The 13,269-nt window shown below is 45.2% G+C and overlaps 1 protein-coding gene across 1 annotated transcript in view; it reads right to left on the bottom strand.

Moving 5' to 3' along the window:
* NDUFA7 (NADH:ubiquinone oxidoreductase subunit A7) overlaps positions 1-13,269 on the bottom strand; it is a 113,451-nt gene that overhangs the window by 34,134 nt on the left and 66,048 nt on the right. Inside the window, exon 3 of the mRNA XM_069649708.1 lies at positions 1,146-1,295. Coding sequence (XP_069505809.1) covers positions 1,146-1,295 — 150 coding nt within the window. The remainder of the gene's footprint in view (positions 1-1,145; positions 1,296-13,269) is intronic.

Here is a 13,269-nt window from a genome sequence, read left to right as displayed (position 1 = left end):
ACATATACAAGATAAGATTGGAATCACTCAAGATCAACAAGTCATCGAAAGCTTCCCATGGATGACTAGGAGGATAATACAGGATATCTCAGATTGTGGCCCCTCTCTGTTCTACACATGCATTGCCTTTTAAATACCAAATGTACACACAAAAAATGATGGCTACAGACTTGGACACAGACACATCCCATATGACATTCATACATTACTGACCGATTAAACCGATATCTCAGCTAGACTTAGACATACATACCTGTACTCCGATTCCAACTGCAAAGTATTGACCCGAACTGACTTTAGATCATGCATGGCCAGGACACCATCCCATCAAGCACACGTACAAGACTAAGGTATACCACACTATCTTCAACTTTCTCTCACTAAATACTCTCCCTCTAGACCACTATGTTTTTCTGGCACCAACTCTGCCTGTAAAGCGTTTTGCTAAACAGAGGGTAGGTGGTCGTTCACTTTCCTCAGCGGGCTCCCCTCCTATGGAATAGCCTCCCCTCCCTCTCCTAATTCCACAGTTGCTGTGATCAGTGTCCAGGGCCCTTATGCATCCTCGGAGCCCTGACCTCCCACACCAATTCTGCCCAGCTCACTTGAAGATGCACCATCCGCCCTCGAGGTTCGCACTTAAACCTCCCGCAACCCCAGTAGCACTCAACATTCCTAGCACTTAATCTGTGACTCACCATTGAGCTCTGACTCCGCAGCACTTACTCCCTCTTCCTTGCTGCACTTGCACATTCTGACCACTCACAACACATAGTAGGTTCGTCCCTTCTAACCCCCTACCCCCCCACTGCTCTTAAATATTGGGCTTTAATATATTTCCCATCCTTGCTCCATCCCTGCACTGTGGGCGCTTTCAAACAGTATTTTCTTATTGAATAAGCGCCTAACAAGCAAACAAAATAAATAAAATACCAGAATCCGGAGCTTTACAGCAGCACACTGACAGACAAGGCTAAAGTTCTAGAAGGTCATGTCTATAAAAGATGAGCGATATACACAAATACAGACAACAGAAAATCTCACTCATGGCGAGATGCCTTGTTCAATGCAAGCCAAGAAATGCTCAGCATACAAAAGAAAGCAATGTAACATTTTCCAAGTAAACTGTGGAACACAAAACGTACCTTTCAGCGTGAGTTTCTGAAGCAATGGCTTTATTTGGTGACATAATGATCAAGGGTGGGAATGTCTCCCGACGCCCATCGCGTGTACAGTAATAATTATCTGCAAACTTGTGACTAGGACCAACTGGAAGTAAAGGTGGGGGCTGGGTTCTAGAAACAAACAAATGAAAAGCAAATCACAGAGTTAGTGACAGAATAATTAGACCAGCAACATCATAGTTAATTTCGACAAACACATGGGTTTAGTCCCAATCCTCAGTTCGTTGTTCAGCAATGTTTCGTTTTATGTGAACACTTAGAAAGCACAACACAAAAAAACACTATTTTGAAATAATGGGCCTAGCTGCCTTAAGAGGGGGCTCAACTAAAATTATAATTTTAAACTTGGAATTGAGCAACTTTGGAAAAGGCAAGCCAATGCTTTAAATGGGCCAATGCCGTGTCCTTTTTTTTTAATAAACTTGTCCAGGTCTCAGAATATCTCACAAATGTGGGCTAAACTCCAAAACATACTAGTATTCGGTTTCCTAAACAATGGTGGTATAAAGAGTAGTATGCCAAATATGAGCAATAGAAAATGTGGAACAGTCAAATAGGAACAGCAGTGAAAATAGCATGCGAATATACTACCTGCAATTTGATTTTGTTAATATGAAATCATACAAAAACAATCAAGAAAAATATACAATCAATGCTGACAACTGTCTGTCTGGCTAACTAAAAGGTAGAACCCACCAAGAATGAATTCATACTCTGTGATGAACATCACAAATCTTGCAGCAATTGCCTTTGGACAGCATAAATGGGTTCATGTTAGACTCTTGCCAAATCAGTAAAATATCTGGGTTTGGTAATTTCACGTGAAGCAGTTATGGGATTTGGAACCACACACAAAATAAGGGAATAAGTGAAACAATTGCGACTAGCAAAACATTACCCAGAATCCACTCTGTAACTTGATGCATTAGTCAACTATTAAGAAAAGTGTCAACAGCTTCGCAGTATATGTAGTTAAAAGAACCACCTCTGTACAATACAAGATGGTGGAACCAGTTTGTGATTTACAGTGAAAGATTATAAAACCAAGCCGCAAAATAAATGTCCACTCACCACCAGCTGATGGCTATTGAAAATTGATTCTTGGTAAGAAATTGTGTGCAGTGGGTTTGTGGATAAATCGAGGGGGTGAGTGAGTTTATGCACGAATAGTAGCTTGCAACTTGAGATTTATACTCCTGATAAAACACTCAAAGCTTTGCGTCTATGACAACTTGCTGAATAGCTCGGACAACATTTTGTTGAGCCGAATGAAAACTCCAGACGCACTGAGCTCATCTGCTATGAATCAACACGTCGAGCAGCAAAGTTAAAAATGACGAATACATACGGTATTCGTAAACCGGACGGTGGTCAAACATAGTATCAATTCAGGGCATACACAAAAAGTAAATATGTGCAATAGTCCTTGAAAATCCTTAAGAACCAATATGGAAGAATGATCAGGACCTTGAAAGTGACAATATGGGATTTAACAAAAATAAAACTATGGGCAGGTGGCACATGCCAACGCAACATAATGATGGATGAAGGTGCCTACCATTTCTTGCCAATTTGCCCATTCTAAAGAAAAATCAAGGAAGACATTGCCTGCAAAGATTTAAACAAGAGGGATTAGGGACACCAATGTGTCAGGGAGCCCAAGAGTTACCTTGATGGTGTTCAGAGAAACAAATTTTGTCTGAGAATACACTTCGCCTTACATTTCATTTGCCTGGTTTCTCTCCACAGTACACCAACACATCCTAACCCCTTTTCCCATGCAACTGCTCTGCATTTTCTTTTGTTTTGTCATTTTTTTGGTAAAAGCAACGATGCATGCTTCAATTACACTTAAACTATCTTTCAGCAAAATGCTAGTTTCAAAAAAGGCAAATGGCAAAAATGCCAAATTGATTTAAGTGCTTTCTTGGATCCTGCTTTTTGATACTTGCAAACAAAAAAAAGAAATGTACACACAATGATTTCTTCATGCCTGGTCTAGGACACGTGTGCTTGCCTGGTTCCTCAAACTGACCAATAGCAGAAAGTCCACAAACCGCTGAAGCAATGACCTTTGCCTACAGGCATCACATTTCTCCAAGCCACCTATACACCTATACTTGATTGGCTATCAAAAGAGTCCCATCCAACAGGCTTGCAGAAATAGAGCTCCGACCATGAAAAGCACACATCAAAAGTTTATGCATTAACTATCAACAGAAGGGAAAGCATTCCCTCTTCTTAGAGGCAAGCTGTGGCACTTGCAGCCTGGACACTCATGTCCCAAGCCCACCTACATCAAATACAGGATCCTCTGTAGATCACCCTCCATTGGGATGTATTGCTGTTCCAGTTTGCCTACAAACTCATTTTCCAGTGACATGAAGTTAGAGATGATGCAACACATGACCCAAATGAAAAGATTCTAAAAGAATTCTGAAGACGTTAAGTCAACATGCAAGTCAGAGAGCAAAGCAAATGGACCCTCCTTTCCTAGATACTCACACAAGACAATTTCCACCAACGGTTCTAGCTGAATGGGAAATGCTTGTTGCCACCTAGGTAGCAAGCCTTGTAAATTATTAAAAATCCAACTTTATGTGCAGAGAGTTCATTAGCTTACATACTCGTCTGAGGGGTAAAGCACTTGCTCCATGGTAATGGGTGAAAAAATATTTACCAGTGCTTTATGTAAAATGGTGCATGTCACCATAGGCACATTTAATATTTGGTGCAATGCTGCCACCCAAAGTCCAGTCATGCACAGTGAAACTTATTTGCAACGTAAGTTGCAGATAAAATTTCAGGTTTATTTGCAGTAAATGTAAAATAAGTTTGAAACCTCCCCATACTCGGTTCCATGTGTTAAATCGCGGCAGAAATGGCCTTTTTGCCGCTGCAATACATGTAAAGGATGCGGGGGACACCCCAGCAACCCCCAGACCATTATACCATTTAAGGGGCGCAGGGACACCCCTGCAACCCCCGCTCCCCTTATATGGTATAATGGGTTACACCTTTATTTGTAGTTTGTATTTGTATTTTATTTATTTATAACGCGCAAACCAACAGGCATCAGGGCGCAATTTGTACAAGGTTACAGATATGCAGGTATAACAGAGAAACATTAAACATTTACACATGGGATCCGATATGCAGGTATAACACAGAATCCTTATATACATTTACAAGAGGATCTTATATACATATGTACAGTAGTTTCAGTGCCGATAGGTGATAGTAGCGGTCGGCAAGTCAGGGTAGGTCAGGAAGAAGCGCGAAGCCGGCCTTAAAGCTGGTTGAAAAGCCAAGATCTAGTATTGGCTTTGAAGGTATTGAAAGAGTCTTCCGCTCTAATTGAAACAGGGAGGGAGTTCAATAACTTGGAAGCTAAGACGGGGAAACTTGAGCCCCCTGCTTTTTGCAATTTAAATCTGGGAATCGCTAGACAGTGGGATTGGGCTGTTCTTAGAGGTCGGGAGGTAGAATGGCGCGACAGTCGACTACCAAGGTAGATCGGGGCTTTGTTGGCTAGGCATTTGTGCGTAAGGGCGAGTGTTTTGAGTGAAATTCTCTGTTTGACAGGTAGCCAATTTAACTTACTTCTGGTTTCTGTGATGTGGTGGTGTCGGGGAATGTTTAAAGCGGCACGAATGGCGTTGTTTTGTGTCGTTTGAAGTCTGTTCAGGTTCTCTTGGCTGGTGCCAAGATAAAGAGCACTGCAGTAATCAATTTTAGCCATAATAAGGGTTCTCGCTAGCGTAACGCTGTTAGACGTAGTGAGGAATGGTCTGCAAGCTGCGATAAGTTTGCATGTGTATGCAGACGCAGATCTGACAGCATTAGTTTGTCGGGTTAATGAGAGTGTGGCATCAAGGTAGAAACCTAACGTTTTGGTATCTTTTGAGACACGAATGATATTACCATCTATGTTGAATGACTGATAGGACGGCTCTAGTCTGCTCAGGCGTTGTGCAGTGCCCAAGATCAGGAGCTCCGTCTTGTCATCATTCAAGCACAACTGATGTTGGGCCATCCAGGCTTGGATGACCAAGTAGACGTCGTTAAAGGCCTTGGTGTCACCTAGATAATCACCAGTGATGGGGATGAGTATCTGGGTGTCGTCCGCATAGTTGGTATAGGAGACACCCAGATAGTCAAGCACATCAAAGAGTGGTTTCGTGAAAATGTTATAGAGTGTAGGTGACACACAAGATCCCTGAGGAACGCCACAGTAAATCGGGGAAGGGTCCGCGGCTGCGGATGGGGCAAAGACTCTCATGGATCTGTTGCTCAGGAAAGATTTGATCCAAGCCGCAGCCGAAGAAGAGAAGTTGGCAGCGGAATGGAGGTGCTCGCACAGGATCTGATGGTTGACCAGATCGAATGCGGCTGAAAGGTCGAGAAGTAGTAGCATTGCTAGTTTGCCTTGATCCTTTAGAACCTCGATTTGAGTTTTAAGGTCTAATAATGCGGTCTCTGTCCCGTGTCTGGGGCGGAAACCAGATTGTCGTAGACCTAGCAAGTTATTAGTTTCCAAGTAATTTTGGATCTGAAAGTATGCGGCACGGTCTAGGATCTTGAGCAGAAATGGTACAGTAGTGATAGGTCGGAAGTTAGTGGGAATGTTAGGGTCTAGGGAAGGTTTTTTAAGCAGTGGGATAACCCAAGCGTCCTTCAGATTGTCCGGGACAATACCTGTTTGAAAGGAAGAGTTGATGAAGGCCGTGATGAATGGGGCCAACTCATGCGCTGAGTCCTTGATAGTAGGGGCTGGGCACGGGTCACCTTGGCAGTTAGTTGGCTTAATTCTAAGAATTATATTTTCTACCTCTGCCACGGTAAGCGGAGAGAATGCGAATGGTGTGATATTGGCAGAGTCTGGCAAGGGGGCCTTAGTGAGGGAAAGAACGTGGTTGTCGCGCTTCAGGCTGTCCTGTTTATCTTTGATTTTGTCTTGTAGTGTGGAGATTTTATTTAGTAAGGCTGCTTGGATGTTGGCACACCATTTACTATCTTTCACGCATGTGTCAGGGGGGGCGACTGGAGTTTCAAGCTCTCTTAGGATTTTAAAGAGTTCCTTGGTGTTCGAGTCGGCTTGTATAATGCGGTTGTTGAAAGATTCCTTTTTTGCCGTGATGATGGCATCTTTGTAGGAGAGTGAGGCTAGAAGGAAACTGTCTTTATGCTCGTCTGAGGGGTGGCTTTTCCATCGATTTTCGGCACAGCGTTTAGCTTTGCGGAGCAATCTTAACTGTGGTGTGAACCATGAATTAAGATAAGCTTGAGGTTTAGCCTTTCTAAGTTTGAGAGGTGCTATACAATCAATGGCAGTTCGCATTGATTGGTTGTAGGTGTGTGCTAGTGAGGTTGGATCAGAGTAAGAGTTGGTGGCTGTGTTAAGGGACGGGAGTAACAATGGGAGGAGTTTCTCCTTGGTTATATCTTTTTTGCTTCTAGTTGGGAGTGCTGGGGCTAATGGTGACGGGATTCGTGGTGTGGCTTCAATGTTGAAAGTTATAATGTGATGGTCGGACCATAGACAGGGGGTATTGTTAAGGACCTTGATATTGCAATTGGAGCCAGCTACCCAGTCAAGTGTTCTACCTTTAATATGGGTAGGCTCTTGGATGTATAAGGTAAGGCCGAGGTCAGATAGTGCGATCTCCAGGTCAGAGGCCACAGGATCTTTTAAGTCACCAAGACCTAAGTTGAGGTCGCCTAGGATGATTGTTTGAGAATTGTTCTTTGTATTGTTGAGGAGGAGAGTGGAGATTTCACTGACAAAGGTTGGTGCGGGTCCTGGAGGTCTATAGATTAGGTGCATGGTGGCTGTTTGGTTAGGTGTGAGTGCTAGTTTGACAGACAGCAATTCAGCTGATGTGAGTTTGGAATCAGGTAACACTCTTAGGTCAAGAGTATTTTTATGGATGAAGGCCACACCGCCGCCTTTGGAAGAGGCGGTGGAGCGGTCACATCGTGTGATGCCATAGTTCGGCGGTAGGGCTAACGCTAGTAAGGGGCCAGATGCGGCATGAAGCCATGTTTCGGAGATAGCTATGAAGTCAAGGTCAGACGTGGTGATGAGGTCAGCTATGTCAAGTGCGTGTGCAGTGAGGGATCTAGCATTAATAAGGGCACCTTTGAACATGGGCAGTTTAACCTCGGAGGTGGTGGGTTTGCATGTGGTGGCAGTTGACAGAGATCCAGGAGAGAGGGGGGTTTGTTTCCTGGAGATGTAACGGATGTGGCGTAGGCGGAATCTGGTGCCTAGTCTCTTATTTCTAAGAGAGAGGGGGCAGGGTTGGTTAGGTGTAGGTTTCCTAGCAAAGTGATCCAGCCATAAAGCTGGGTCGTTGAGGTATTGGTTGGTATGGCCTACAGCGGGTGCTGCCGGGCTCATTCTAGGTGACGCGAGAGGTCGTGGGGATGCCATGCTGGTAGAAGGCTGGTCCATTTTAACCCAGAGTGTGGAGGTTGTTACCGTAGGTAGCTGGAGAGCTTGGGCAAGTCGAAGGGATAGTGTGTAGAGTAATGGAAGGAGTACACTGACGTGCATGATGACAGTCCTGGTCACCTAGGTGAGAGAGAAGAGCTAGGTGGCAGAACAACCATGTACATAGACAGTGGTCACCTAAGATCAAATTGGCAGTGAAAGGCAAGGGCCATAAGACTAAAGGCACAGCATAAATCAGGGCAAAACACAGTCAGTTGTGGTCTATTGGCGACCATAAGGCACAACACAATGTAAGCAAGCAATGTAAGTGGCAGCTTCAGAAGACATCTTCATATTCTAATCCCTAAATTCGTATATATCTACAGTCCATAAATACTAATTTGAACTGCCATTACCTTCTAATAATGAAGAACCTGGAGCGGAAAGGGCAAGGTTCCTGGCCCCTGGCTCCTATGGCTCCGAACAGGCACCCAACAGGCCTTAGTATGGCCTTCGTCGTGGCCGGCGTTTCCGCCTGCCGGCGGATGCAGGCCGAAGAAAAGTGAAGATGCGGCCTCGTTGTGGCGCCGCGATGCGCCCGGAATTGCGGGGTCAGGTGCTCCGATGGGACAAGGTCAGGCAGGCCTTGCTCCGTGTGCCCGCACTCCTGGGGCTGAATTCTGGCTTCGGGGGGGGGGGGGGTGCGAGGGGCTCCTGCCCTCTACCCTTGTTGCAGGCAAGTGAAGTGGAGGTAATGGGCACCCAACAGGCCTTAGTATGGCCTTCGTCATGGCCGACTTTACCGGCTCAAACCACAGCATTTCTGCCAAGGCGACATTTTTTGCCACGATTTTATTACTGCATACCCCATACTCGTCGCAGGCAACGTAGAGCACCATGCAAATGATAATCATAAAATCTCCTCGCAGATGGGGCTTTGTCAATTTTTACTAAAAGCACTGGCAATCTTGTTGTGTTGTACTCAATGTAAACAAATCAAAACCACTGAATAGTAGGACAGCAGCATCAGACGCAGTCTCTTGTAAAAGTGTCAGTAAAGCAGATCTGTTTTGAAACCGACACCAACTTCGTGTTTATATTGTGACATGGTATGCCAGCTCTTCTTAGATTGTTTTTTTTTTTTTGTAGAACATGGATATGAACTCAGCTCATACCAAAAAGTTACATTTGTTGAATGAGGATTATTTTGTGTATATAAATAAAAAAAAAGTAGCTTAGTAGTAAGCACAATCGATAGATCCCACGCCTGCATTTTACTTTGCCCGCCCTTTAATCAGGGGGTAACATTTGAAGTTGTAAGCTAATAGCCAGATATAAAAAGTCACTTGCACCCGAATTCCTATTTTTTAAATGTCTTGTTGCTTTATCAATAAACCTCCAACACCACAAAAACATAGACATGAACAACCTAACACAAAAGAAATAAACCCAATACACCTCTTAAGTTCCCCATAACAAAGTACGAACGAATGGGCAGGCAAATTGGGTCTGGTCATCTCCGATGGGAAAAGATGTGCTCCCAAACTAGTCAAGTATCCCTCAACTTCCGATACCGGATCATACAGTTTAAATTACTGAACAGGCTGTACTACACTCCTCTCAGGATTTCTAAATTTGCTTGCACTACCACACCTGTGCTCGTTGCAAGGCAGAGGGCGCGGACCATCTACACATGTTCTGGACATGCCATGTACTGGAGGATTTCTGGGAGGGAATACTGAGGGCTCATGAGGACATCGCAGATGCAGCGATCGACCCTGATCCTCTGGGGGTGCGTTCGGTGTATGGAACAGTAGAAATCGCAGACACATGGCCAGGTTTCTGAACATAGGTCTGCATGATTGCTAAGAAGTGTATACTTCAATGTTGGAAGAGCCCCTGCCACCTCCTCCTCCCCCCCGACTTTCTAGAAGTGGCTTGCTGCACTTACGTGGGCCCGAAATTGCTCCCTGCTCACTCTCGCCCCAGAAATGTATGGTCCACCTTTAATACCTTAACAATCAGGCGGAGGGCGCATCTGGAAGTGGTTCACCCTCTGCCCCTCGGGAAAGAACTTGTGTATCATGTTGCTCTATAACTGTTTGCACCCTTTACTGGAAATGTATTATGCTACCTGTGGTTATATTATGTCCTGCAAGTGTACCGATTTCGCGGCGTGCTCAGACATATCCGTTTGCTGTAAACCTCTGCCAATTAAAATAAATAAAGTTCCCCATAACATACTTTACACCTTTAAATCCTTAAGAGAAAAGAAAAAGAAATCCATATAAAAACATTCATAGCACAGAGCAATTTCTTAGCCCACACAACCTCAGCCCACATCCAATCCTGGTGTGCCCACAAGGAGAGCCTGCAAATGGATCCCCACTTTATCCCAAAGTCTTTGTGAGGGTACCCCATTCCTCTTCAAATGTGGACAGGTCAGGCCACATCGTCAGTTAACCTGAACCCCCAGTTTCCAATTCTGGACAACTGCCAGTCTGTCTGCTCGTAAATATGCCTCCACATCCTTGGAAAATCGATAACCCTCAATCCATTGGGGGGAAGCCTAACCATACCGTCAACACTTCCAGCTTCAGGGGGACACCTGTGAGGTTTTTGAAACTCAGCTCTGCCCAAAAGATCTGTATGACTGGACATGTCCACCACATATGGGATAACCCCCACTCTAACACTTGGGCAAAGAACATCTTGGAAAGAGTGTAAGGATCTTTATGTCACCCCTGAAGGACCTTAAAGTTGTGTTCCATTGCATGTGTCGTTAGGGGGTTCCCATGAAACACAACTTTAAATATTTTATCCCACAATGGTTCAGGAAAACCCCACTCACTCCGGATTCCCAGAAACCCTTGGACCGTTGTTGCAACAATGTTTCACTAGTGGGGGTGAGATCTCTACCCAACTTCACCTTTCATCTCAGGTTTGTAAGGCGTCCCTTCAACCTTAAACAATCAAAAATAAAGAAAACTGAAAATCCCAACATGGATCTGACGCATCAGACTACTTAAATCTACCCCCTTGAAAAAGTGGCATGCTCTTTTCAGACCCCTATACGACCAATCCTGTGCATTACATAAACCCAACTTGCCAATATCAAGAGGGGGACCCCACTGCAAACTAAGGGAGAGGGCCATGTAGAAATCTTGTTTAGATGCCCCCTCCTTCCACAATGCCCACAAGACTCCCAAAACCAGGTCATTATGTGCCCCCTCTGGGACCAACCTTATGGGGGACCACAAGAAGTCTCTCACTTTTCTAGGATGAACCACCTAATCCTCAAGGAATGTTCAATAATTCCAAAGGTCATCTCTCAAGTGTTCCAGCAGTCCCATTAAATAGGCTGTCTTATCATTATAGACATCTGGAAATCCAAAACCTCCATGATACTTGCGGAGCATCAGCGTGGACCTACTAATATGGGCCCTCTTATCCTGCCACACAAAATTGTAAACCATAAAATTCAGCTCCTTAAGTGCCTCAGCGAGGCAAAAAAACGAGGCAGGATGTTCATCTTGACAGATGTCACTAATTCAAACCAGGAGACCGCTTAGACAAAAGCCGAAGATCTGCCCTGACAGTTTACAATAGGGGTGCAAATGTAAAGTAAACAAGTGGCTAAGGTCTTTAGGAATTTCAATTCACAAATAACAAAATGCATAATTGACCAGAGATAGACCGTTGATAACACTAGGCGCCGCCTCTTCCACTTTCTCAGGCCCCAAGAACATCAAACTGGACTTGGCTAATCCGTAAACCTGCAAGACTGCCATACCTCTCAATCACTCCCATAAGCTAACTAAGAGATTCCCGACAATCAGCCAAATAAACTAAAATGGTGTCGGCAAAAAGAACACTTAAACTCCAACCTCCCTACCCCCCAACAAATACCCTGAATATTCGGGTTTGCTCTAACGGCTATCGCCAGAGTCCATTACAAGTGCATAAAGTTGCAGAGACAGCGGCCAACCCTGTCTCATGCATCTGGAGAGCAAGAACCCATCAGACAAGACTCCATTTAACCTTCATACGGCCCGTCGGATTTCTGTAGTGAAGCTACACAACTCAGAAAGTTAAACCCCATAACCATACCTTTCCAATAGGGCTCCCATAAAACCCCACTCAAACCTATGAAAAGGGCCTTTGCTGAGTCCAAAGAAAGCAGGCACGCCGACATCCCTGTGCGCTGGACCATGTACATCAAGTCCAGAGTCTTCCAAAGAATATTAGAGCCCTGGCGGCCACGTACAAACCCCACTTGGTCACCATGATTCAGAGAAGGGAGTACTCTGTCCAACCTATTCCCCAAAATGTTTGCAAAGATTTTCATGTCAATAGTAAGAAGATCTATATGCAAATATGACCCAGAAAGCGTACCATCCTTCCCACTGTGGGAATTACAGTATAGATGGCACCCCCAACATTGTATCTGGCAATGAACCCACCAGCAAAATGTCACTAGAGTTGTAAGAAAACCTGAATGTATTCTCCCATCCACTCCCTCAGGATCTGCCACTCAGGAGGCCAGGGAAGGGCCATCGCTTTTGGATCCCGACCATGGCGTTGGACAAGCAAGGGAAGATCACGAGGGATTGGGAGGAGGATACCCGAGGGCGAGACATGGTATTCTCCCAGTCCCAGAAATACCCCGACCAGTCCCAGAAATACCCCGACCAGTCCCAGAAATACCCCGACCTACTCTCCCCTGAGCCTTTATGGGGTATCTCCAATCTCACCATCTCCCCCCAGGCCACCATTTCCAAGCAATACTGAGACGAGGAAGAGGTAACTAAGATCAGTAAATATTGCCCATAGGAATAACATGGGGAAAGAAATGGCAACCTACCCTAGAAAGAACTCTAGCTGTCCCACTAATAGAGTCAGGCATTTAATAGTGACCATTTCACCAGACTCCACTTGACTGTTTTTTTCGCTATAGAAAGGTGTGGTTTTTCACAGATGGATGAGCGAGCTGGAGAGGCACTTGGGATCAGAGAAGCCACGAAGCTGGGAGCTGCAGGAAAGAGGATCCAGAGGAGAACGGCACGTTGCAAAGCTGGCCCGGTGCCCGAGGCGGGCTGCAGCGTGGCTGGGTAGCCGTGTTCCTAAGAGCCGGAGCGATGCAACTGGGACCCTGCTGGTGGAGTCTGTTCAATTGCTCGTTCCCTTAGGCCGTATGCTGGGCCAAACAGTGTCTGAGGGGCAGATGGTGAGACCCTGACCTCGACTCAAAGCATCCCGGTGAGACCGATTGCCAGCACCGCGCTACCCATTGAGTTTGCATGACAGAGAAACTCAGGAGCGTGCGGGTGGCTGGAGGGGGAAAAGGAGAAAAACGCAAGATTGGTGAAATGGCTCGAAGTGAAAAGCAAGGAGGACAGTTTACGAAACAAAGTAGAAAGAAAGAAACAGAGTGAAAGAAAGTGTCACAAGAGAAACGGTGCACACGAGCAGCGCAGAAATAAAGAACAGAAAGCAAAGAAGATGGATTTGAAACAAAGGGCAAGGGGCCCGAATGGAAAGTTAAAGCGGACAGAAATAAAGGAAAAGAAAAGTGCAAGAGCGTATGAGAAAGGCAAGAAAGGGCAAGTGGCCCGAAAGTAAATTAAGGAAAAGGTGCCAGTAAGCACA

The sequence above is a fragment of the Ambystoma mexicanum genome, chromosome 1p (assembly GCF_040938575.1).
Source record: "Ambystoma mexicanum isolate Mex_15411 chromosome 1p, UKY_AmexF1_1, whole genome shotgun sequence".
Lineage (NCBI taxonomy): Eukaryota > Metazoa > Chordata > Amphibia > Caudata > Ambystomatidae > Ambystoma > Ambystoma mexicanum.
This window is presented reverse-complemented; position numbering and strand designations above follow the sequence as displayed.